This window comes from Octodon degus, unplaced genomic scaffold (assembly GCF_000260255.1).
Source record: "Octodon degus isolate 3935 unplaced genomic scaffold, OctDeg1.0 scaffold00273, whole genome shotgun sequence".
Lineage (NCBI taxonomy): Eukaryota > Metazoa > Chordata > Mammalia > Rodentia > Octodontidae > Octodon > Octodon degus.
Genome location: NW_004524849.1, coordinates 926,846 through 953,893, shown reverse-complemented (window position 1 = coordinate 953,893; position 27,048 = coordinate 926,846). Strand labels below are relative to the sequence as shown.

At 41.1% G+C, this 27,048-nt stretch overlaps 1 protein-coding gene and 1 pseudogene across 1 annotated transcript in view; one reads left to right on the top strand and one right to left on the bottom strand.

Annotated features, from left to right (window-relative positions):
* The window catches only part of Arpc5 (actin related protein 2/3 complex subunit 5), a 9,513-nt gene extending 2,171 nt beyond the window's left edge, over nucleotides 1–7,342 (top strand). The window contains exons 2-4 of the mRNA XM_004646595.2: nucleotides 315–387; nucleotides 3,223–3,399; nucleotides 6,870–7,342. Coding sequence (XP_004646652.1) covers nucleotides 315–387; nucleotides 3,223–3,399; nucleotides 6,870–6,932 — 313 coding nt within the window. The 3' untranslated portion in view covers nucleotides 6,933–7,342. The remainder of the gene's footprint in view (nucleotides 1–314; nucleotides 388–3,222; nucleotides 3,400–6,869) is intronic.
* An 11,762-nt stretch (nucleotides 7,343–19,104) lies between these two features.
* On the bottom strand, nucleotides 19,105–19,745 carry LOC101580608 (annotated as a pseudogene).
* Between the last annotated feature and the right edge of the window lie 7,303 nt (nucleotides 19,746–27,048).

Sequence of the window (27,048 nt, the reverse complement as noted above, 5' to 3'; positions counted from 1 at the left end):
CTTTAAAACCAAGCTAGATCATGTGCATATATGTTCCACATGAAAATGAAAGATTATTAAGGTTTTCATTTCATAGGTAGAACAAAGGGTAAAATACTCTTCACTTTTTTTTTAAAGTCTTATATTCTCTTTTAATTTTACTGTAGTATTTTATCTTTGACATATTGGAAACTAACACATTGAATTCCACTACTGAGCATAATGACCACAGTAATTTTGTTTCCTATGCATAGTCTTAAAAACTCATGGTTCCCAGTGGTTATAATGCTTTCCCAGGAGCTGCCTTTCTCTGTTATTCCCTTAACCTCTATCACAGGAAACATGACAGCTGCTCTCCAGGCAGCTCTGAAAAACCCCCCTATCAACACCAAGAGTCAGGCAGTGAAGGTGAGTCACAGACCTCTGCTCATGTCTTACTGTTCTTTCCCAAATCTTCTGAAATCTCACAAAATCAACAAATATTTTTAACTTTTTACTGTCTTTTACTTAGAAGAGCATACAGCATGGTTTGATAGGTAAAAATTTCATATGAAAAATAAAGCACTGTAACAGTGCTGCATCATAATCAATGAAAACGGTAGAGAAATCATTTCTGTGTTTTCAGAGAAGGCCACTTAGGCTGAATTCAAGCAAAGGCTTGAATAAATAAAACTTACACCAAAATAAACAAGTTCTGCTTGCCACTTAAAGATTTTTAAGTTATAGAGAGATTAAACCTTTAACATACAAAGCTCAAATATGAGGAGATTTAAAAAATGATCCTAATACCACTACTTAGAGGTCAACGTTAACTATTTGATGTTGCTCTGTCCTTAACAGTTTTTCTGTGAGTTTTTGTTTTCCTAAAAATTGAATTTAATAACCTGCTTTTTCAAATGTATAGCAATGTATGTAAACTTCTTAACAATAAGATTATTTCTGTGACAATTTTAACATGTGTATATACCTATATGCTGAAGTTTATACATAGCTGATCTCCTTTAGTCATATAATTTAAATAGACTATTTTTCCTGCTATGTACAGTACTGAAATGAATTGTTTCAGGTAAATTTGTAGCCACAGACATTCTTTGTTTAATGACTGAGTTCCAGTCCTGTAACTAGGTGATCATATGAATTGGTCACTAAATCAGGAATTGTATATAGTATGCACATTACAATATGCAGAACAAGGCAGTGCTCAAAAGAAACTCCTGATGGCTTTGCTTCTATTTGTGTAGCTCTTACATGCAGTATTGTGATGTATAACATAAAACTATAGTACTGTACTATACAGTACAGTCAGTACAATACTGTGTAAACAAGGTGCACTGTACAAAAAAGACATTGAGGCTCTAACAACAAGATGGAGTACAAAGAAAAAGATGTGTCATAAATCTGGAGTTGTTAATCCTGTTGCTAAACCAGAAATATCTACTTCCTTTCAGGAAATTCCTAGAAATGAAACACCATATCAAAGAATGTACCTTTTAAAGGGCTTTTCCGTGCATAAGTTATTGCTAAGTTGCTGTTAAGGAAAGTTGTGCAACTAACGCTCCCTGCAGCCGTCTTTCACTAGTTCTTCAGGACCTATTGAATGAGTCATGTTATTTAAAAATGAAGCCTAAAGCATCAACCTCACCCTCAGTGGCTATTCGTACAGTTCAGGGCCTCAGAATACCTCTGTAATTAAATAATAGTAAAAACTTAGGTAAATGTATAATAATGAGGCAACAAAAAATTCTGTCGGAAAAAAATTAGTTTTTAAAAGTTGTTAGGAACATCATGGATATTTCAGTCTTACCACCTTCTGCTCTTATGCGGGTGGTTTTTATCACAGCTTGTGGGTGGGAGGTTTTAACTATGGATGCAAAGATATTTTTCCAAATCAGGTAATTGCATAGTCTTCAAGCTGAAGATAACAGCAGGTGGTAGAACAGTCTGTAGAATCCTGAACAGGAGGAATGCAGAAGATAACTACTTGGTGTTGAATAAGAAAAGCGAATTGTTCAATCTGTGGACTAAGTATTCCCTTTGCTTGACTGAGTGGGTAAGAAAACAATGGAACAGACATATACCAAAGAAAAAATATCATAAGTAGATATCACTATATCGATATGAAACTTAACACTTAATAAGTTTTAGGTAACAAAATGCTTTAAGAAAAAAATATTTTGGGGGGCTGGTGAGATAGCTCAACAGACTAAAGGGCCTGCTTAGGCAGAGCATGGCAGCTAGGGCTCAGTTCTTGGCATGCCTGTAATCCTAGTAGTGCTTGGGAGGCTGAAAACAGGAAAATCACTACAAGTCCAACCTATGTAGTGAGACCCTGTAGAGTTTGTACTAAATACATTTAAAAAAAAAAAAAAAAGAAAGAAAAATTAGTTTTGAAGAATAGGACAAGGTAGAACTACAAATCAGTGTTCTTGTTTTGTTAGTATTTTTTTTAAGACCAAGAAGTAAAATTTAAATGTTTTAATAAATTGTTAAATTATCATATCAGTCTGTTAGTAAATCTAATCTCTGCCTGCAACTATGTCAAGAATCTCCCCATTTTTTACAACCCCTTCTGCTATCACATTAGCCAAAACCAGCCAGTATTTTTACACTTACTTCCTCATTGATCTGCCTGGCTTGTCCCTGTTCCCTTACAGCTTATTCTCAACATAAATGCCTAAGTGAGCTTGTTAAAATGAGTCAGATTATGTTACCACTTCTAAAACCTTTGTGTCTTTTCATTTCTATTAGAATATTTATGTAAAAAAAGTATAAGGATTTATGTAATGTAAGTATAACAGTATTTAAAGTAAGTAGCAGAGTGTGGTGGCACACATACCTGTAATCCCAGCACCAGAGAGGCTGAGGCAGGAAGGTCACCATGAGATTCAGGCCACTCTGGGCTGCATAGTTAGCTCAGGACAAGCCTAAACTACATACTGAGACTCTATCTCAAAAAACAACCATAAAAATATTTGAAATAAGTCAGTGTGATCTGCCCTCCCATGGCCTCTGACTGCCCCTCTTGCTGCTTTACTGTGGCTCACCCTACCCACATTAAGTCTGTGGAACACATTGAACCTATACCAGCAGCACATTCCCCTGTCTGAAACACTTCCCCTATCTCCGGGGTTTCCTTTTTCACATCCTTCAGGTTCCTACTCAGATGTCACCTCAGGATTACCTCTCTGAAATTATACCCTCTCACATACAGATACCTAAATGCTCTATTATGTATTTCTCCAGGATCGAGCAGGCAGCATTGTCTTGAAGGTGCTCATCTCTTTTAAAGCTAATGATATTGAAAAGGCCGTTCAATCTCTGGACAAGAGTGGTGTGGATCTCCTAATGAAGTATATTTATAAAGGCTTTGAGAGTCCCTCTGACAATAGCAGTGCCATGTTACTACAATGGCATGAAAAGGTAAGTTAATTATAAATTTATATAACTAGTTCCCTTATAACAGAACATAACAGTGCCTCCCTCACCTAGATAATCACATTGACTTGTCGTTATTACAAATAAAATTCATGACAGTGAAAAGGTTTTTGCCTACCAGCCTTTTAAGAGATTCTTATTTATATGTATATTTCTTTTATTCACATATATTTAGCACATTTTCATTCACTAAATATTGTCTTGGACCGTAACTTAAATGAAAACTTTTCAGAAAAAAATAAAGAATGGGATTGAATCCCCCCCCCTTTTGTACCAGGAACCCCCAGCCCCAGAAGAAAATAAAGAAGAAAAACTCATGATCAAAAGATAGAAACAATCCAAGGTGATCAGGTCATACGTGGTACATACAAGAAAGACTGACAGAAAAAAAAAAAAAAAAAATCAGGGAGAGAAAAGGCAGGTGCGAAGAATGGAAGTATTTCCTCTTATATGAAATAATGTAGAATAGATAAATGCAGAGAGACAGAAAGTCATACTGGTTCCCAGCAAATAGGGAAAGCAGGAACTGGGGTTACTAAATGGACACAAAGCTAACATGAATGTAAGTAATGCCATTCAGTTTTCCACTTAAAGATGCTTAAAAGTGGAAAATTTGTGTATTTTACTTTTTTTTTTAAATCAGGGAAAATCAGAAATTCTTAAGCTTATTTTCCATTTTCATGAATTTTTATTGTAATCAAATGCTGATTCACTACTCACTAAAGAGACAAAGAATTTTGAGCTCCAAATAAAAAGTTGGAAAGGTGATCTTTAATACTCCACTCTTACTGGTTAAAATATATAAATGATATTTAAGTAGAATCATAAGGTAAAGAATATATTCTCAGATACTCTTAGAATTCTGAAAACTAGGTTTTATTTGTTTTGAGGAATTCAGCAATGGTTATTACATTGCATATTGTTGTCTTCAGATTAGTTGTTCAGATTGCCAAATACAAACATGCAAAATTGGTCAAAAAAAAAATTTAAGCATTAACTGCTCTTTTCAGTAGACCAACAGAAATCAGCAGTACAGTTATCCAAGCTATCCTATGTATATACATACATTTTCTTTTTCCCTCCCTTATTTCTTTTCTCCTTTCCGGCATCCCAGTTGTTCCTTCCCTTTGAACAGATTTGTTTTGAAAACTATTGATTATTGTAAGTTTATATGTATGAAAACATATGTGTATAATAGAAAAATAAGTGGGGGTAAGGGATAGGACTGGGGAAGTAGTTCAGTGGTAGAATTGCCTAGGATGTGTGAGGCCCAGAGTTTATCCCTGATACTAGGGAGTTGGGGGGGGGGGCAGCCATAGTGGTCCATGCCTGTAGTGCCAGCTGCTCAGAAGCTAAGGTGAAAGGATCACTGGAGCTCACAAATTAAAGACCAACCTGAGCAACTAGCAAGATAACATCTCAAAAAAATAGGTAGTAAAATTTAGCCTCAGTCAAGTAATTATTATCAAAAATATTTATGGGTAAAGTAACCATTCCTTATAGATTTCCCCATCTATGCCTTTTGCCTATTCATAATTATGAATAATTTTCTTTTTCAATCTAAAGCGTACCAATTTGAACACAATTTATATAGTCATCTTTATTTGTGGAGCACTTTTTGTCAGGCACTATACTTTTCATTTACATTTCACTTAATCCTCACAACGTTACAAGGTCTATAAACAAGTAAAGAACCAGCTTTAAAACCTAAATAGCCTGAAAAAAAATAATAATAAATAAAATCTAAATAGCTAGTCTAGTATAGAGTCAGGATCACAGTGAATGTCAGTTAAGAATTTGTTACAGTCCAGATATTCTTCCAAAGTCTTTAGAATATTAAGTCAGTCCTTCTTAAAAATAGGAGGGAAAGTTTGCTGATATTCCCGTCTTGTAGGTGAGGAAACTGGAGGCATATGCTAAGTCTTTTGTTCGGAACATCAACCACCAGGATTTGTCAGTTGTGTCTTCTAAATTGGTCTCACAGGGCCGGCGGTATAGCTCAGCGGACTAAGTGCTTGCTTAGGTAAGCGCAGGGGCCAGGGTTCAATACCTGGCTCCGCCTGCCTCGCCGGCCCCACCTTCGGGTGCGCTGAGCCGCCAGTGGAGTCCGGGCGCAGTGGCACATGCCTGTAATCCCAGCACTTGGAAGGCAGAAATCAGGAGGATCACTACTAATGTGGGCTATGTAGTGAGACCCTGAGCAAAAAAAAAAGAAAATCCAAAAAAAAAATTAATAAATAAATAAATTGGTCTCGCATCCATCCACTGAATGCCTCTCTAATGCACCAGTTGGCAGCATCTTTCAGTCTGTTGCTATAGCTTCCTGATTTTCCACCTGCCAGTTTTGCCTCTTAAATCTGTTCTTCACCCAACCACCAGAATAACCTCTTTAAAAGCTAAACATGCCCTTGTCAGACACTTGCAAAATAATGAGTATTCAAGTCTGGCCTCATCTTCTGTGTCATTCTTCCTTAGACTATAGCAGTGCCACCCTTTGCCTGATTGGACTGTTCCTTTTCACAGTTGCATACATTTGCTCATGAGTTTCTGGTGTCAGATTTAACATATGCCTCCAGTTTCCTCCTCTACAAAAGAGGAATAATAGCAAGTTTCACTTCTGCATCAATTTAATGTATCATTTTTTCCCAGAAAACATTCTTCTGTGGTATAAACTGGATATATGCTCCTCTTCTGTGCTTTTGTAGCACTCTTAAGCATAAATCTTAGCATTTTAGACATAGTAAAAATTTTGTTTCTATAGCTGTCTCCTTCCAGTAGGTCAGAGATGCTGTTTGTTCAGTTTTTCCCAGTATCTAACTGAACACACAGTGATACACACCATTTTTGGACAGAAGTAAGCCAGAGCTCCCAATTCCTAATACCTCTATTACTTTCAGCATTTCAAGTTAGAATCATAGTTAAAGTTTATAAATTTTTAGCGCTTCAGTACTGTGTGTTCTTACCTTGGGAAGAAAAAAAAAATCTAACTCAGTTTCTGTTAGGAATAGTTTATCTGTGCTTGCTTCGACAGCACATATACTAAGATAGGAATGTTGAGCCCATTTTGAATTTCTTCTGAACTGGAAACAAAAGGTGCAGAACATCCTACATTTGTATTTGAGCACTTGTTTTAGGCAAGAATAAGAACACTATGCCACAGATTTTTTTTAAAAATACTCTTTAGAAACAGTATTGATAAAATAACTATTCCTCACAGTTGTAAATTAGTATACGACTAGAATATAAGCCCATGAGGGCAAGGGCTTTGAAAGTTTGGGTTTTTATGGTGTCTCTAGTATTAAGAACAGTTTCTAATACAGGGTAGGTTCTCAAAGAGTGCTTACTAACTTACTGAATTCACACTCTGGCTATACACGTACCTTAACAGAAACCTTTTGCTTACGTATATGAGATTGGAGTCTTTATGATTGTGTCTGTATTTGGTTTATGTTCAGGCACTTGCTGCTGGAGGAGTAGGATCCATCGTTCGTGTCTTGACTGCAAGGAAAACCGTGTAGTCCAGCAGGAGCTGGCTACCTGCCACGCAAGTGGGAGTTGATGGTACAAAGACCAAAACAACCAAATGCCACCGCTACCCTGTGGGTAGCATCTGTTTCTCTCAGCTTTGCCTTCTTGCTTCCTTTTCATATCTGTGAAGAAAAAAATTACGTATCAGTTTTTTCTTGAATGAAAATTGAGATAATGTAGAGGAAATTTTATTTCAGCAAAAGTATTTCACCTTCTCATAATCATTTCAATGATCTGTATACAATTCTGTATATAGTATAATTTACATTGAACTTTAATTGTGATTTTTAACTCGTATTGGCTGGTTTTTATGTTTTATATTATTTTTAATTAATACTGAGAGATTTGACCAGAATTTGAGGCCAGTTTCCTAATCATTACTAGTCAGGAAATTATCTTTATTTTTTAAAAAGAAAAAGTATATATGAGAGACTGGCAGCTATTCACATTGCAAAACTGGACCATACTTATGTAAGCAAAATGTGTTTTCAGAACAAGTGGTAGGTAAGCGCCACTACAATTTTCCAGCTTTATTTTTGTTTGCCTCCAGATGATCTTAAGCATGAGTTTAAGTATGCTACTACTTTTTAGCATCCACTTATCATGGCCTCTCAATTTCTTTGTGGTCGCCCAGGGTCCAGAGCAAAGCACTTTGCTCTATACAAATGTATCTAAAATATTAGAGCCAGTTTGGCAGAAATATCAAGCTTTTCTTCCCATAATATGGGTCTGTTTGGGAGACTTTCTCCAAATCAGAAAGGATGCGTAAACTATGCTGTAATTCTTATTCTGGGCAGCCTTTGAAATACTATTTTCTTTAGAAATACGGTAGCTGCCTTATACATTATATGGTATATGACAAGTGTTTAATATACCATTTGATATGCCCTATAAATGTTCTCAGTATTCTTCAGGTTAATTGGGGTCTCAAAGGATTTGGTTCAGATCCAAACAAATACAGTCTGTGTTTCAGCTCAGTGTTCTTTAAAAAAGAAAATGCCACACAGCAAAACATTGTTTACTTTGTTGGACAAACCAAATGGGTCCTCAAAAAAATGACCGGTGCTTGTAAAAAGTTGTTAGTATTCAGTGGTTCCAGAATAAACTACCTGAATGCATATGACCAAGAGGGAAATCATCCTGTGTCTAGTATTTACATTGGATACCAGTTTCATAATCACTGACTTACATGCAAACTGGTGCAGAAATTCTATAAACTCTTTGCTGTTTTTGATACCTGCTTTTTGTTTGTTTTGTTTTGTAAAAACGATAAATCAGAAAATAAAATGTCAGTGTTGAATAATTTATTTTTCTTTGAATGTATGGCTAAAAAAAAAATTCCTGGTGCAGCCACCGTGTATTGTACTTTTGACAAGAATTAACTTGGTAGAGTTTTTAAAATTATTATAAATATGAAGAAGTGGAAAAGAGAGTCATTACGCAGTGCTATCAGAGCACTACTGGGTTCTTTGGAGTGAATCCAAAGCTCTCTGGATGCCAGCAGAATTCCTATAACATCATGCCCAAATACCTGGACTCATGTACAGATTTGCTTCACAGGTGCATTACCAGTTTTTAAACTTTCTTACAATGTGAATGATACAGGGTCTCGCTACACAGTTCAGACTCATAGTGATCTTCCTGTCTCGGCCTCCCCAGCACCTGAGTACTGGGGATTGAACTCAGGTCCTTGTGCTTGCCAGGCTAGTGCTTATTCTGCCAAGCTATCTTCCCAGCCCTGAAGCCTATTTCTTATACAATAGTGTCTACTCAAGGCAACCTACACTAAGGCAAAAAGCGACAGATGTAGAAGTCTGAAAATTGGGAGAGGTTCCATAACAGGCATATTTTCACTGAGTTTTACCTACACTTGGATGATTTTTTAACCTAGTAAAAATATCAGGTAAAGAACAAGTTGCAAGAGAAAGCCACACACTTTGACACCCACACCCTCAGTCACTTTTTTGTATAGAATTGTGGGTCTTTACCTTAATCCTCATTTTTAATGGATTTTTTGTTTTTTGTATTTTCATAGATGCTGTATTTAACAAACTATCTTAAGTAATCTTACTATAATTCCATTGGACAAGAATCAGAGCTGGTCATAACAAATTTATTAAATATACACTTAACAAAAACTAAAAGGCCCCAGAATGATTAGAGATAGATAAACCCAATTTAAAAACAGCAATCTTTGAACATTTTAGAAAGAAGTGTTCTAACACAACGCTTCTTTGTCTCTGATCCCATTATGAACCTCTCTCTGGTCTTCCCCTCAGCTCTACATTTCTGAGTAACTGGGCAAACCCTAATGTGTGAACTGTTCTGTGGCACACAGGGCCTGGGGAGCCCACAGATGGCCAACATAGCATGCACCTCTAGGTGGTGCTGCTTCACCACTTTGATGAAGGCACAAGTCCCAGGAGACACAAATGATGTAGACATTATTGTTTTGGTTTGTCATTTATGACCATTGGAAGGATAAGGGTAATAAATTATCTTTCTTTGTATATCACATCCTTTTGAAGCAGATCCCTAAAGAGTGTGTGTGTGTGTGTGTGTGTTTTAATGTATTTAGTACAGGGTCTCGCTGCATAAATTGGACTACTAGTGATTCTGTTTTCAGCCTCCCAACAGCTGAGATTATAAGCATGTGCCACCACACCCATTCTCAATCGTCTAAGGTCTAAGCCCTCAGGTTGTGGCTGGCACTACAAGCCAGGAATCAAACCTTGACCACTGCACTCTGCCTAAGTAGGCACGTTCGTCCTCTGAGCTATTTGGCCGGCCCCCTAACGTCCACATAACATGAAACAAATTGATGAGTACATGACTTCTGAATGTCACAGTCCAGCCTTCTAAGAATCCCATTATTTCTAGCCAAGCATTTGAGCACAGTCTCTGGGATTTCGGTGCTATACTCCAGCTCCCCTGAGTAGCTGTGTCTTATCCCCTACAATCCTTTGGCATAATTGATTCTTAAACAGGTATCTAATTGATTGATTTTTAAAATACCTAAGATGACTCTGTTACATGCACAGTACTCTTGGATACCAGACAAGAACAATGTACCAGAAGCACAAATTGACCGTGATACAAAGTAATCCTCCCAGAGTTCAAATATTCTAGACCCAATCAAGGTTAGGAATGAATTTAATTCGTTTCAGTGTGGATATATAAGCACAGGTAAAAATCAGAGCCACCATAAATAGAATTTTGGATGTGCCAGAAATGCTGGTCTCAAACTCAAAAACAGTCCTCCTGCCTCAGCCTCCTGAGTATTGGGATTACAGGTGTACATCACCACACTGGCAGCTTCTGAGATTAAAAATGCATCACAATACCCTTTATTTCACTTAGAAAGATAAAATTTTTAAATAATGTCTGTGAGCTTCTATCACCTTGATTCAGATTTTTCTAAGCATGTCTTCCTTCAGGGTGATGAGTGTTGTAAATGGGCAATTCCAATGAATATGCTTTGTTTTTTTCCCAAAACCAAATCAAGATTCAAAAAGCAACTTTTAATTTGATAACTGAGTTAAATGCCAGTGTCTTCATTGACCAAAGATTTATAATTTCATTCATTTTAATTTTGTTTTCAAATAAGTAACTTGCTCATACGGTTCAATATTCAAAAAGTTTTTTTAAAAATCTTGTAATCCACCGTAGTTGTCTCTGGAAATCAACTAATACCACCTAAAAATCAACTAACATCAGATTCCTGAGCATCCTTCCGGATTTAATGCATGCACTGACATGTAAACATTATACATTCCCCCTTTTGGTTTCACAAATAAACTAGCATACCACCCATAGTGTTCTGTGTCTTGCTTTTAATTTGTATTTGGTGATACTTTTCTGTCTGTCTACAAAGAATTTATTTTTTTCTGACTGTGTAAACCTCTGTAAATATACTTTCTTACCCATTTACCTGTTGGTTTCTGATACTTTACAGTTACTCCAGTGCTACAGTGAGTAACATTACGCACAAATCGTTTTACAAAGCTTCAAGCCTACATGGAAATTCCTAATAGTGAAATTTTAGATCAAAGTGTGTGTTTAATATTTTGAGGTATTGGGGCTGGTGAGATGGCTCAGTGGTCTAAAGCACCTACTTAGAACAAGCTAAGCTAAGCAAAGCACAGGGACCACGGTTCAATCCCCCAGCCCCACATGCCAGCCAGCCCGCCCCTGGTGGGCTGAGCTGGCCACACACACACACACACACACACACACACACACACACACACTAAAAAAAATAAATAAATAAACTTTTAAAAAAAAAATATTTTGAGGTATTACTAAATTGCCTTCCTTAGAAGTTGTGCCAGCTACACTCTAGCAATGCAGGCAAATGCTTGTTTTCCTGCACCATTACCTACCCTATGAGCTTGTCATTAAGCACTTTGTCTTCACCAACTCAGTAAGTTTTAAAAATCATATATTTGCATTTCTCTTAATGTGAGATTGAACATCTTTTGTATGCATAATAGCCAGTTGTATTTTTATTTTCTCTAATTCTGTATTTACCAATTTGATAATTTTTCCTTATTGACTTGTACTTTTTTATACAGAAATAAGCCTTTTGTTTGTGATAGGAATATTTAGTAGTTCTTCACAGTTTGTGTGTGGTTTATAATGGGCTTTTATGATGGAAAGTCTTTTTTGCTTAATTATTAATCCTATAGAATTCAGGGTTTGAGTAATACGTATTTAAAGAGGCTTAAGTTTCCCTGGTGTTTTTATGATTTTGAACTTTAGACTTTTTATTTTAAAACATTGATATTTTCTCCTCAAAGTCAAAGGTCTTAATGATTAGTTTGTCCCCACATAGATGAGTTTGTCCCCCTGATTAGTCTGTTTGCCTGTAACAGTATGTGGAGGTGTTTCACTTGACACAGCCAAACTACTGCAGCACTTAACTTTGATGGTCAGCTGCATGGAGAGACTCCTCCGAGTGGAGGGACTGCGGCAATGCAGAACTCATGGGCTAACCTGTTAAGTTCATAGGTGAGTGGGCTCCTGGGCAGTGGGTCATGGAGGGGTGGTCTTGTGGGGCAGATCTGGTCTCCTCCTGTCAGGCATTTCCCCAGCTCTCAGGCCACCAGGAAGTGGCAGCCTTTCTCCACCACGACCCTCTGCCAGGATCTTCCTCTCCTGTGGTCCACAGCATCCAGCCAGCTGACTATGGACTGAAACCCCTGAAAATGACCCCGATAAACCAGCTACTCCTCGAGGTCATATGTGTCAGGTTTTGTCCCAGCAATGGGACAGCTAATCAGTACAACTTAAACCGTTATTTCATATGTAAAGGTGTAATTTCACTGTTATTCAATCAAATGCATGCCCTAAAATATTTAAGGTATAGCCTCTCTTACAGAAACTTAGAGTCTAAGGAAGTGACATGAAGGCCACAACTGAATTTCAAAAGAAAGGAATAGTCATATAAAATTACAAAGTTGTAGAAATTACTTTTCCAAGAATAAATATGAGCAAAATAAAGGGTTTGTTTGTTTGTTTGTTTTTAATTTTGAAGGCTATATGAGTTTGCCAAATAGAAGAAAGGAGATATCGGGCAGAGAGAGCAACATGAAGCCAGACATCACACTATTAGTTACGCAGAATCCTGTTCATTATTGCTATTAAGTCAAGGTAATTAACTAACACTATAGTACCAGTAAGCGTGTGAAGTCTGATGCTAACTTTCTGGTCCTCTGATCAAAAAGCAAGGTTTTTTTTAACCTGAACATAATACCTAGTGTGAATTCTAACCAGAGGGAAAACATCTGCCACGGAGATGCAGCTTCTCAGGAATGGCATCGCAGAGCAGTTCTTGGGAAGAGTGCAGACAGACTGTTGTGCAGGGCCTCGCAGGTGCTGTGCTGAGTAGCACATGTTGGCACTCCGCGGGAAGGGAGGCTGTGATAATTAGGTTAAGAGGATAGGATCACAGAATCACACATGCTACTCCTCTGAATTATATTCAGGACCTATTTGGGCTTTCACCTACACTCCCACTCCAAACTAAGTTAGCCTGCCTCCCAGCATAGCCTTAAGGAGCACCACTCGTGCCACACAGTTGTGCTCTAAATGTACCACACAAATGGACGCAGTGAAGTGGAAGACCCAATACTATTATGGACTGCTGGACTCTTTTAGAATATTTTGCTGAGTTAACACACCTATAATATTCAGATAACGGAACTTAACCCAAAAAGGGGGTACAGATGAATGTCCATTTTGTATCTGTGTATTCAAAGTGGTTAGGATAGATACATAGTTACATTCTGTTAATGAATAGAGGGATTTGTTCTAATGGTGTTTGTAAATAGGATATCATGTCCACATCTTGTACAGCAATTAACCACTGGGAGGAACGTATGCAATGTGTTTATTATTGAAACTGCCCTACCAATTTGATTTGAAACTATCTCATTGCTATTTGTTTATCAATAAAATTATGGGAAGAAAAAAAGCAAGGAGGTACTGGTGCTGAGGATACAGCTGTATGATGGATTGCTCCCTTAGGATATTTATGATCTCAGTTTCACCACCAGCACTACAGAAATAAATAAAAGAGACACCAAAAAAAAAAAAAAAAAAATGGATGCAGTATATGTGATCCCTCCAGAGCTATGCATAATAGCAACTAAGGCTCGGCCTCCTTTCTGTAAGACAAGCACTGAACTACTCGGATTTCCATTTCTTTGCTGGTCTGCTCCTTCTTTCTCTTGACTAGTCTCCTTTACCAGTCACATGGCAAAACATCCACCAGAAGCCCTTCAAAGTTTTCTCCCTTGAAGTTCAAACCAAACTGACTTCTCTCCATTCCATTTCCAAAGTGCTAGGGAAAGCTGACCAAAGGATTCTGGACCAAGCGACTGAAGTAGGCTGGCTGGATTGTACTGTACTCATTCGGTGACTTTCTCTGTAACCACATGGGTGAAATGTAAAGAAAAGTTCTCAGAAATATTCTTACTATACACACTCAGAAAAAGGATATTTCATATACAGTTCCTCTAGGAGCAAGGTCTGTGTATTATTTAGCGTTGGTCATGTTATAAAACCTTGTTCATAAATAGGACCTCACATTTATGGAAGAACCTTCTTTTGGTGAATTAATCGGTATTATTGTCCCATTTTAATGAGGGTATTTTGGAGACGTATATTACCTAATGGGTCATATTATGGTGATCAGTCAGACTTCAAGTGTCTTGTATTTAAGCAGATTTTCTTACTACACAAAAGACTCCAAATGGTGACTTACATGAAGTGCGGTGTAATAAAACAAGCTCTTACTTCAAAACAAATAGACCCCACAAGCTATGTGGCTTCTCTGGCGTCCTTTTACCTTTCTGAGCCCATTTCTTTATCTGTGAAGTGAATACAGTGTCACCTATAATATGAAATTTTTATGAGGCATTAATCAATAAGGAGCATCAAATGCCTGGCATGTCTAGACTTGTAATAAATGTTAGGTCTATTTCCTGTGTGTGTTAATTATTGGTTGATGTGGATCTCAGTTATTTCTCAATTTTCCGTTGACTTACCCTCTTTGACCCTACCCTTGTTAACTTTTAGAAGGTAGATTCTCAGTGATTAAAAACTATGTCTGTGTGACTTACTCTTTTTAAAGAACACTAAGCAGTAGGTTGGTTTTGTTTTGGAATTGTAAATGTCTACTTGTAGATAATGATGTCTAGGTTAGTAGAATAATCTAGCTGATTTGCACACAGATACCCTCCAATCCATTCTCTACACTGCAAGGGTTTTAAACCAATGATTTTAAAATAAAAAGTCACACTATCTTCAGAAGGCCTCAAAGGCTTCCCTTTGCTCTTAATATAAAACTCCTTACCGGAGCCACCAACTGTGTAAGAACAGCCCCTCTCCCAGCCTCACTGCTCATCCTTAATTTCTGTGATGCAGCCCCTGTGCCCCTCTTTGTGCTGCTCCCACCAGCACAGGGCCTTTGCACCTACTGCTTTCTCTACCAGCATGCTCTTCTCTTCCCTCTTCCTGTTCATGTAATTAAAGCATTCACTTCCTCAAGGAAACCATTCTCAACCCCATTTGACAGAAAGTAGATCTCCATCTTTCAATACCTAAAGCCTTTTGCTTGTGGTAGCATTTGGCATGATTGTAAGTTATATTCCCTTATGTTTACCTAATTACTCACGTCACTCCTGGACAGTTCACTCCATGAAGACAGGTACTGTGTCTGGTTTTGCTTATTACAGTTCTCCCAGGCCCAGCACCCAGGATACTTCTCTTTAGTAGACAAGGTAACCATGTCCAGTTGCCCAATAACAATAGTGCAGGAAATACTGGTTGAGATAATGAACTATGAACAATAAAAATCACCCAGAGCTTATAGTGCCTATTGCTGCATAACAAAGTTTTGCCAAAAACTCTGACTGGGGATGGACAGAGCTGAAGAATTCAAAACAGAGACGCCTCTAGACAGCTGGCACCAAAAGCAGACTCTTTCATGGACAGAGTCAGGCTATACTTGTCCCAGTTACAAAACTGCACTCACAATCTTCTGTTAGAAATAACTCTGGCAGTTATTACACTCAGGTAGTAACTCCCTGAGCTGCACACTTAATGTATGTGTATTTTCTTAGAGGTAAATCAAACTTCCAAAGACTGGAGGGAGAGAGGATGGAACAGAAAGAAAACTAGAAGGTGGAAGGCAGGGCAGTAGTGGATAGTCTCCCCAGAGCATCTCGTCTGCATGTCCAGGCCCAGCTCTCCAGAATGTGCTAAGAGAACCAGAGCCCTGTGAGTGCACCCTGCACTCCAGCCTGTCCCCACTGAGCAGCTAGCATATTGTTGGTAGTCAGTGCTGTACATAAGGGAGCAATAGAAGATGAAAGGTCCCCACAATAACAAAACGTGTGTGAGTTATTGGGAAGCGTTAATGGGTTATCTCCCCATCTATTCCTTCTTTTATTTTGCAACCTCCCCCAACCCATTCTTGTGGGAGAATTTGTCTCAGAAGAGAAAGGTCATGGTGGAGCAAGAAAATGGATGGCAAATCAGTCATTGGTTTTAAATCCCCGAATCATTACTCTTATGTGACAGTGAATGACAGGATAGAGAGAGTCTACTAACCTGTCTCCTCCAATCCACAGTCCTCTAGCTGCCAACCTCCCTGCCCCTGAGAAGGTAAATAAAGGAGAGAGACCAGTGGGAAGAGAAGCAGACCTGTGCCCTGGGTGGGGAACAAGAGAAGGGGCCAGAGGCTTCAAATGGCACAGTGGCAGACCCCACGACAAGTACAGGGACTTCAGAATAGGGGAACTCAGTGGGTTGAAATCTAAAATATCTGATAATGCCTGGAACTGGGTAAGATTATGTTTTCTGCCACTAGAAAGAAAAAAAAAAAAAACTAAAAATAGAGTGTGGACGAATAAAGACTTGAACGTTCTAGCGTTTCCACTTTAGTGGAACAAATTGTGCCACAGAAGCACAGCTTTCTGAGCTGCATGGTTTTGCTTTCATTCTGCATCACTCTCATCATGAAGACACATTTTCCAAGCCCAGAAACCACGTGTCGTGACTGGTGCAGTTTCAATCACCATGGTTCAGCTGCAGCCCTCTGGAGACCTCCATCCAGCGTGTCAGCTTAGACCCTGAGAAAACACAGGGCCCTAAATCCCCTACCACCCTGCCAAAAAGATGCATTTCCCCGGCACCTGGGTCCAGGCCTGCCGACCAAGTTAGGAAAACAAGCCCTGTGGCAGCCAGGCCCATTCCCAGCCCTCCTATGTTCTTTTCCTGAGTGCAGCACAAGAGGTGCCCAGAATCAGAGGAGAGCAAAAAGGGTCAGGTCCCTCCTGGCAGAGGCAATGGCTCAGGTGAAAAAAGGGGCTCTGAAGAAGGGCTTCCCTCGCCTGGACCCACCTCCAGCACCTGCACCTTTGCTCCTTGCTCACCTTCCCCTCACAGTGCCAGCACCATGGCCTCCAAAGTGGAAACGTTCCCTCTGTCCAGGATTGTATCCTCCCCTGTTGTGGATGGTTCTGTTCTAAGAGCTGTGCTGCGGATCAGAGATAAGGTGCCTCCACTCCCCCACCCCATGAAAAGCTAATGAATGTCAAGATTCTACAGTTTCCCCCCCCCCAGGTGCATGCTGGGTGGGCAGAAGTATGGGGGAATCAGCTGATACGCAGACACCCAAACTGGGTGCCCGAACTGTTGGGAAAGAGCTTCCAAAACAAGAGCCGTCGGATTACAGATCAAATGCTGGTTCCAGGGTTTCATGCCAGACCCAGCAGAGCAACTGGAACTTTACACAGCTGGTGTAGTTTCACACTTTATAAAAGGTGTAGAAAATATGATTGGAAGCCAGGTGGCCTAAAGAGCCAAAAAAAAAAAAAAAAAAAAAAAGATACTCTTGGGGTTCACAAAGATGGTCCTTCAGAAGAGCCAACCTGCTGTAACATTAATTTAGGGAAAGGGCAAAATTAACTATATACATCTGTACAGAAAGCCTAAGAAATTGAGCATAAGGCATTTGCATCTTCTGGAAACATGGTCGGGTGCACACAAAATAGAGCTTATTTTCACATACCCTGGCATTGTTCTTGGTTTGTCTAAGCTTGTCTATCATTTTGCGCCACATGTAAGTTTTTCCAGGCAAGAAGCACATCCCAGCCTTTGCTCAAGAGACTACCGCAGTATGTAAATTGAGACAGTAATTATTTGAGGACTTAACTAAACCTGACAGCAATTCTGGATTTCAGCTCTCCCTTTCCTTTGCTTAGTTAAAATAACAGCAAGTATAGGACTGATGATAAAAAAGAAAATGATTGTATAGTTTAAAAGGCAGTTAATTCAGAGATACAGCACCATAACATTTTGCCTAAGCAAAATGAAAATGAATTGCTGGATTTTCAATGGCTGAATTTAAAGCATGAATATTTGACATGAAAATGTAACAAAGGAGCCAACACATTAATTATTTGCCGAGAATTAGGGAGAAAGCATCTGATGTATAATAGGCAGCTAATGTGTGTGTGTGTGTGTGTGTGTGTGTGTGTGTGTGTGTGTGTGTGTTTCCTTCTCAGAATTCTTACCTTGGGGGGAGGGAAGGAAGAATCACACTCCTGTGTGTAGACCAGGCAGCCTTCCCCATGCCTGAGAGTCTGGCCCATGATGTCCTTGGTTCTCCAGCTGGCACTCAGGTCTGGAGTGAGCATTTGTCTAAGGAGTCTGAGCTTGGGGCTTGCAAACACCAGCAGGTGACACAGATTTTTCCAGAGCTTTAAATGAAGCCCCAGGGAGCAAAGATCCACCTGCTCCCCCTGGCAGAAAAAATTAGAGTGGCTGAGAATTTGTCTCCATGTGGCTTTGGCAAATGACCTCATCTATATAGGCTGATTCTGAAGCAGGCCTGAGGCTGAGGTAGGGACTCCAACCCCTCCTTTTGTAGACTAAGTTTTCAGTTTGCTAACTGGTCGCAAGAAAAATCATTTTCGGGATCCATTAATAAGGGTTTATTAGGCAGAGGTTTTAGGATACACTCAAGAATGGAGTGCAAGGGCTCAGAACATGAGATGCATTATTTCCTGGAACAGGGAACATTTATGCTTAAGGGGTAAAAATGGTGAAAAAACATGCCCCCCCCTTAAGAAAAGTACTGGCCCATTTTACAGATATTGACAGGTATGCACCCAGGTTTCATTTTTTCAGTAATTTAAACATTCTTTGGATTCTCTCAATTTGTTTCTTTATCTGAGGATCAGACATCTGCTCTTTATATTCTCAATTAAATAAATTTATGAATTTTCAATATTTTTTTAAAATTTTATTCGTGTGTGTGTGTGTGTGTGTGTGTGTGTGGCCAGCTCAGCCCACCAGGGGGCAGGGCTGGCTGGCATGTGGTGTTGGGGATTGAACCACGGTCCCTGTGCTTTGCTAAGCTTGTTCTAAGTAGGTGCTTTAGACCACTGAGCCATCTCACCAGTCCCAATTTTCAATATTTTTGAGAAATTTGGTATATGATGAGTCTGATAGGAAAGGAGCCTAAATTTACCCCACAAAATGTTAATATGGATCACCTTGGATAACTTTGTTTTTTGTTTGTTTGTTTGTTTGTTTGTTTGTTTTTTAACATGCACATAGAACAATAAACACCTTTATTACATGAGTTAAACCAGGAGGGAAGGTTTACTTGCCTTTCCGGGCCTTGATTTTCCTCAGATAGAACTCCAGCTCTTTGCCCTCTAGCACATAGCCATCTGCTCAGCCACACTGGCCTGGTCTTGATGCAATACAGGCAAGAAGCTTGCCCTGCTGGAACTGCTCTTCCAGAAGACTGCTGATCTTGCCGTTCTTTTTCCTTTCATCATACTTCTTTTGAATTTTCTTTGATTGTTTTTTGTTTAAAATCTGCTCCTCCTCAGGAGTCAGCTTGGCCCCCGTTTTTCGGCCCAGGGGCAGTGCATAGTGGGATTCGTACCACTGTCGGTACGGCAGGCTGTCAATGAGCACAATGCAGTTCTTCACCAAGGTCTTGGTGCGGACCAGCTCGTTATTGGATGCATTGTAAACAACATCAATGATCCTTGTTTTTCGAGTACAACACTCAGAGCCCCAGGAGAAGTTTCCCACATCTAGCCGCAGGGCTCGGTACTTCTTGTTGCCTCCTCGAACTCGGACTGTGTGTATGCGGCGGGCGCCAATCTTAGTGTTGGCAGCAGGGCGCCCCAGCTCATACTTCCGCTTCTTGTGATAAGGCTTTCTTTTGCCCCGGTCTTGCGGCGCTTGTGCCAATTGTCCCGAGAGATGCCCATCGCTCGGCGCCGGCTGGAAAGAGCACCTTGGATAACTTTGGCTGGGTCTTAAAAATTGAAGTTTTAAGGGTAAAATTTTTAGTTATAATTTTGTCTCCTCTTTACCTGTTATTTCTTCTAACCTCCCTGCATCTCAGCAGAACTTGATTTGTATTTGGACAAATAAAAGCAAGGAGTTTCCCCACCCCAGTCCTCCCAGCCAGGCTGATCTGCTCCTCTGCCTACTTGTCTCCTACAGTGTCCCAGTCTGAGTTGGAGGAGAACCCTGGGACCCTTTGGATAATCCCACGGGACAGGAGAAGGACCCGGATGGAGTCACATGCCCACTTCTCTGAGGTTGGCACCTCAGGCTCAGCTTCTCAGGAGACAGAGGACAGGGCTGAAACAGCAGAAAACAGGCCTGTGCCAGGGGCTCTGATTCCAAAGGTCTCAGACATCTTTTTTTTTTTTTCTTTATGTATTTGATTGTTATAGGGTCTCACTATGCAGATCAGACTTGTGATCCTCCTGCTTTCAGCCTCCCCATGCTGAGATTATAGGTGTGTGCCACTACACCTGGATTCTGACCTGCTCAGCCCAACCTGGGGGTGGGACTGGTGCATGTTGTCAGGGATCTAAGCAGGTGCTTTAGTCTGCTGAGCTATCTTGCCAGCCCTCAGACATCTTTTTTAACCTAGCTGTTTTTCTATTTAATGTAGATTCATGTGTACAGAAACTTGTTTTGGATCACAGGGTGAGGAAACATTTCAGATTATTTAAGCTTCTAAAAAGTTAGAAGCTGTGAATCCAAACATGTGGTTCCTCAAGAACCCACACCCTCTGCAGGCCCTTCCCATGCTGCTGGGAGCCCCTCCTCTCCCACTCCTGGTCCCTTTACTAGACTGTTGAGGTCCAGCCTGGCTCCCTGCCTCCTTCAGGAAGTGACAACTTCTGAATTTGGGTCTGTGGAAGGCCTTGGCTCTGTCACATCATGGGTCAGGATTTTAAGATGTCCTTATAGGTCAGATCACCCTCTGCCCCTAGGCAGATTAATGTGATGCCTGAGAGAAAGGTTCCTGTATAGCCAAATGTGGTGGCACATGCCTGTAATCCCAGCACTTAGGAGGATCGCTGAAGCAGGGAGATTGCTGTGAGTTCAAGGCCAGCCTGGAGTACATAGTAAGTTCCAAGCCAGCCTGAACAGCACGGACAGTCACTCAAAAAAGCAAGATAAGGTCCCTGTTTTGTGGTTGTCATTTGTTGTTGCTTTATTTTTTTTTTAATTAGGGAGAAAACAGGTTTATAGCTGAAATATCTTTGATATGCTTTGGATTTTAGGCAAAAAAAAAAATGAAAATGAGTGAGGCATATGCCAACTGGATGCTATTCTTGAGAACTGGCATTCTCTTCCTTGCTTCTTCATGAAACACCAACTGACTTTGGAGTCTGACAGGCCGAGGCTTAGCCATGTAGGCCTCTGTCATTTAGGAGTTACTAAGTTACTCAGCCTAAGGTTCAGTCTCCTTAACTCTCAATGGGTTTTTATAAAGAACAAACAAAATGAGGCATATGGAGCAAGCAGTCAAGCGCCTCTCTCCCACAGGAAGAACTCAGCAGAAACTCTTCTTGTCAAAGCTGCCACCAGCACCTGGCCTTCCCTTGAGGATTCCACAAAGCCACTCAGCAATAGCAGTTAGATGTGTAATTGTCCTGAGAGAAAAGCTGGCAAACATGGACTCTCCAGAGGTGCGCCCAGGCGCATGAGAGGAATTCTGGGAAGGAGAGTGGGCAAGTCCTGCTAATTTCTGATGAAAGTCTCCACACTCTTGCTTGCTTAGTTGGTTTCGGCCCTCTCTTCCTCAAGCTTTTGTAAGATAAAGTGGGAGCCTGTGTGGGTCTGTGCCCTTCCCAGTTTGGTACAGCTAGCTATACAGGGAGGATTTTGCTGGGTGGGTGCTGTCATTATTCCCTTCCATGTCTCAACACTGCCTTTGAAGTACCTCTGGTGTCCAGACGCTGTGTCTAGAAGGGAGGACGGGCATGGCAACAGTATCTGCCTGCTTTCCCTCTGCCTCAGGCCCTTGTTCCTGCTGCCCCTGCTCCTTGTCACTGACTCATGCTCTGGTACCTAGGCATCTCGTGGCTTACTTGGTGGGCTCTAAGAAAATGAGTGGTGTGCAGCCCAATTTAGCTGCTCTGTTCAGTTTTGGCAACCAGAGTGACACAGAATATGGAACGTGGATATGTTGCCACAGGCAGCCAAAGTTTCAGAAAGACCTTGAAACCTCGTGGGGCTGGGATCCTCGTTTGAGGAGGACACGGAGACCAAGGGCAGAGGGCTGCGGACAAGGGCCACCTCTTTTCTCTGTGTGCCAGCGCCTCGCTCTGTTTAGAGCAGCCAGCTCACTAAGTGGGTGGCTCACCTTTTTCCTTTTGAAAGTTCCCAAGAAGCAGCCCACCTTTTATATACTCAGACCCCACCATAGCTTGTCACAACCTGACCTTTACCTCTGCAGTGCACTGCCCCTGTTCTGCAGTGACCTTGGGCTGGCCTTCAGCTTCCTCCTCTTCTTCCTCCTCCTCCTCCTTCTCCTCCTCCTCCTCCTCATCTTGTTCTTCCTCCTCCTTCTGAAGAGCTGTGCTTCCTGACATGGGTGACTGCACTGACCTCAATCTTCTCCAGTCTCTCTGACATTTTCTCAGTCTCCACTGGCTCCTCTCTCCACCTGCTTTAATTAGGAACTCCCCGAAGAGCAATCTTCCTTTCCTAAAGGCTATGCCAGCCTGTCTCATATTTATGCTCAGGGAGACGAGAGAGCCAGAAGCACGATTTGAGAGTTATTTGTATAAAGTGTAGAGCTGGCTGAGATAGAGTACCCTGCGTTTGCTGTGGCAGCAACCATGTCACCAGCCTCCCAGCCCCCCCGGCTGGAAACACCAGGGCGCCTGTTTCCTCTGACCACTTTGTCTCTTTTCTCCATGTGCCTCACCACATTTCTCTGGCATTTATCCACACCTGTCCTTTCTTCCTGCAGCTACCTTAACATTATTGCTTACCTCAAATATTGTACTTTGGTTCTCAATATGTCTTCTTGCCCCACCAAGAGCCAATTTTCCAGGCTTCAGAACATCTCATTTCCCAGGCTTTCTTCCCGGACTCTATGTCCCAGTGCACAGACAGAAGCGAGAGTGAGAGAGAAAATAGAAAACCAGCTGGAAGAACTGGATGTTTCTCCTACCGCTTGTAAGCAGACGAACAGAAGAAGAGAAAGAAGCATAAGAGACCAGGCTTAGTTTAGTAGAAAGCTACCATAGGTTCCAAAGCAGGAAGTCCACTGTTTTGTGTAGAAGAGGACTCCCATAGCCTTAAATGACCTTAAGCAAAACATCATGAATCTTGGCTTTATTGTGCCACAGGGTAGTAAACTATTTTGCAAAGCTTTTGCATGCTAGGGACTGCTTTTGTGTGAGCGAAGGATAACTGCTTGGAGTTTGGACAGGGGCATGACTGCATGTCCACCAAGAGTGGACAGTGAGGAGGTGGCACCTAGTGCACTGGAGCTTGTTGACCGCAACAGCCTGGAGTAGGAGGACGGGAATGTCAGGGTGGAGGACAGGCACCCTCCCGAGCAAACAAAGCCTGCTTGTTCGTTTTACTGTTATAAACACATTTTAGTCTCACAAGAAACCAGCAAGTTATTCTTTTTTGTTTGTGTGCTTGCAGTCCTAGAGGTTGAATGCAAGACTCAAACATGCTGGGCAAATACTCTGCCACTGAGCTATATTTAACACACACACACACACACACACACACACACACACACTTTTGTTTTATCTTGAGATAAGTTCTTACTAAGTTGTCCAACTTAGGATCCTGTTGCCTCGGTCTCCCAAGGAGCTAGGATTGCAGGCACAGACCCCATGCAGAGCCAGACATTATTCTTACAACCATTTTTTGCAGGTGGTGAGTCTGAGACTTTTCAGAATAAAAGGGGTTTGTGAAAGTTTACTTGGGTAGTTTATGACAGAGTTAGGATTTGAATTTGGAATTTGTGAGTCCAAATGCAATGATTTTTTTGGTCAAAATGTAGGACAAGAGGGGCATAGCTGGTTAAGTGCTTCCGGGAGCTCAGGGGCCATAGGAGCAGAAGTCATGAAGGCACCCTCTAGAGTCAGGCTAAACAGTGCCCTGGAAGTCCCAGGGGAACTTAGAACCTGGTTCCCTCAGCTTCTCCTTGAGGTGATGGTGGGGAAGACCTAAAAGACACAGGGTGAGGCCAGATGGTGTCAGCAAAGGGCCCCACCACCATCACAGCAGAAGGAACCGAGTATCAGTTTCCTGGGTTGTCCCTTGAGCAGTGCTCCACCCAGCAGCTTCCTGAAGCAACAGGAGACACTGGTGGCTGTGTGAAGGCACAAGTGACACAGTAGTGCAGTGATGGGAAACTTTCATAGACAGAGTGCACGAACTGCAACCTCGAAGCCACTTATTTATTACAAAGTGCTAACACCGTCATTAAGCCTGAATACTGAGGTTTTAGTTCAGAAAAAACAACTCATGCATTGACATCTTTTTGTCTTAAAAGGAAAACCAATAACTGAGCTTTCAATGATACAAACAACTTTTGTTGAAAGCTAAAAGTTGACATCTGGTGTGTTTTGCACCCTTAATGTGATCTTTGCTGTCAAATATGCTGATAATTTATCAAGCCCTGGTTGGGGGAACCTCTATATGCCAGGAGAGATGGCTCTGTGTGCCCACTGCAGCACCTATACCATAGGTTCACCACCACTGCCCTGTTGTGTATCTGGCTTGATTTTCAACTGCTGTTACAAAAGCACTTGTAGAGCAAGAGTGCTAAAAGAGAAAGCTGAGCAAAGATTCTGCCTTGTGAGTCTTCCCCAAACTCACTCAGAACAACCACAGTTTGCCACAGAGGTGTTGGGTTCCTGACATTTGACTTGCCTACTTCCCAGCAGCCACTTTCTCATGAAAAAGGGGTGAGGGTGAAGGAAGCTGTGCACCCCACAACCAGCCACAGGGAAGTGGGATCTGAACCCATGTCTCTGGACTCTGAAGCTCTCTCTCTCTCTGCTACTCTAGCTGTGATACTGTTGAATCCTGGAGACAACTACAGCTTTTGAGAGCTTAGAACAGAGAAGTCATTAGTTCCATTCTAGCTCTGTGCTTCTACTTTCATAACCTTTGTCATATTGTCAACCACTGATGCTGCTATTGGCTTAATATTTTTCCTCCAGTGATTCTCCCTATAAAAATTGAGCATTATTACAAAAATACTAATTGTGAAATTGTGTATTATCTATACATATTTTCTAACATACACTAAGATAAATAAATCCTTGGGCTCCGTTATTCTATAAATTTTCCCTTTAAATATGTTCTCAGATTGTGAAGCAATGTGTCTATAAAAATGGTCGTGACATCCAACTAGGAATAATCTGACTGTCCCCCAGTGGGGACATAGGCATAACAAGGGTGAGGAAGCTTTCTAGGTACTGGTCAGGACCTGTTGCTAAGAAAACAAGGTGCAGGACCACACTGCAGATGGTATGTGTATAAAAAGAGAGGGGACAGAATCTATATTTGTGTGTGCTTAAAGTTTCTGAGCAAAGAAGTAATAAAAACAGTTTCTGATAGGCAGGAAGTGTTTGGCAGTATTGTAGAAATTTTTAATGTTTGTTAATTTTTGGGCCATGTGAACATATTATTTGTCAACTATTAAGCAAGCTAAAATATAATCATTGTTGTGGTAGAAATGTGTGTTCAAATACTTCTTAGAATTGCCTCATGAGTTATCCTTGGTCCACGGTGCTATTGGGGTAGTGCTGCCCTTGTGGGCTTGACTCTCCATGCAGTGCTCTCATGAGTGGGGTGGTGGCCCTAGTGTGCACCATTAACCTCTGTCACACTGCAAAAGTCCTGCAGAGGATGATAGGCTCAACGCCAATGCTGAAGAGGAAGTGGAAGAATCCATCCTCGTGGACGGCTCCTTGGTCAGCTTATCCACTGATGGCGTCCTCTTTGCCAATTACCCTCAAGTTCAGGGAGAAGTCTATACCCCAGAGAGAAGGGCAGGCATTTCCTCATGTGCTCCAGCTATGCCTGCTTTGATGGCTGAACTGTGAGCGGATGAGAAAAAGATCTGAACTAGAGCCTTCCCAAATGACATCTTCTATTCTAAGCCAAGGTTTCTGGGGGAGGGCGCATGAGTGCCAGCCAAGTCAGGAGGGGAGTCTGGACTGCAAAGCATTGTGAGCACAGGCAGGGAGGATGTGGGAGGGCACGCTGTGCGCTGGGCGTCAGTGCTAATCTCATGCTCTGGGCAGCAGAGGTCTCCAGGCCTTTGGGTGGGTGGTTGAGTCAATAGCTGCCTGACTGACACAAGAGTTGGCTGCATTTCTGTTGAAGCAGCCTCTGGTTGCATTAGCTGCTTTGGCAACCGCATGATTCAGTTGACTCACACCAAGCTTGCAGTCAGCCCAAGTTGTTAAGCCTTCTTCTGGTGCATGGCTCTGCAGAGCTGTCTCCTTCCTACACTTGGGCAGTTGAGTTTTTAAACTTAGGAGGAAATCTTTGCATGCATTCCTGCCAAATTTTAACTTGGACTCTTTGGGACTTGGCGTGGAACAGGCTTTTAAATAGTTTAAATAGTTTTAAATAGTTTTGTTGTATATGTTGGTGTTCTCACTCCAAACTTTTGGTTACTTGTAAATCTGAGCCAGGTAGTTTATAGAAAGACTAAAATTATTATTATTTTTTTAATCCAAGAGATTGTTTACTGTGGAACAAAATTTCTCTTAATATTGCAGGAAATAGGCAGCTCCAAATGCAGCTCAGAATGTGGTTCTCAACTTAACTATTACAAATGATTTGCTCATTGGAAAGGGTGCTTTTGCTAGCACAAGCAGTCAACCAACCTTTACATTGCAACTGTGTTAGCAAACTACGACAGCTGCCACTAGGGCCTGGAAGGAACGTCCTTGTAAAGGTGAAACATCCCTAACCTGGCTTCTATTAGGCAAGGCCCTAGTGAACCTTGGAAAGGCTAAAATGATGAGGTGGCACTAATACTAAGAAGTTTATATAGATATAACATTTAGCCAACTAAATTGTTTGTTTTTAAGGACTATCTCACCTGAATATCACACTGATACTTGCATGTGGCACTTTCTTTACATCCCTACCAGGAAAGGCCTCTCAGGGCCAGCCAAATAGTTCAGTGGATTAAAGCACCTGTTAGCAGGCACAGGGACCAGGGTTCAATCCCCAGCCTGCTGAGCCAGCCCTGTTCCCAGGGCAAGC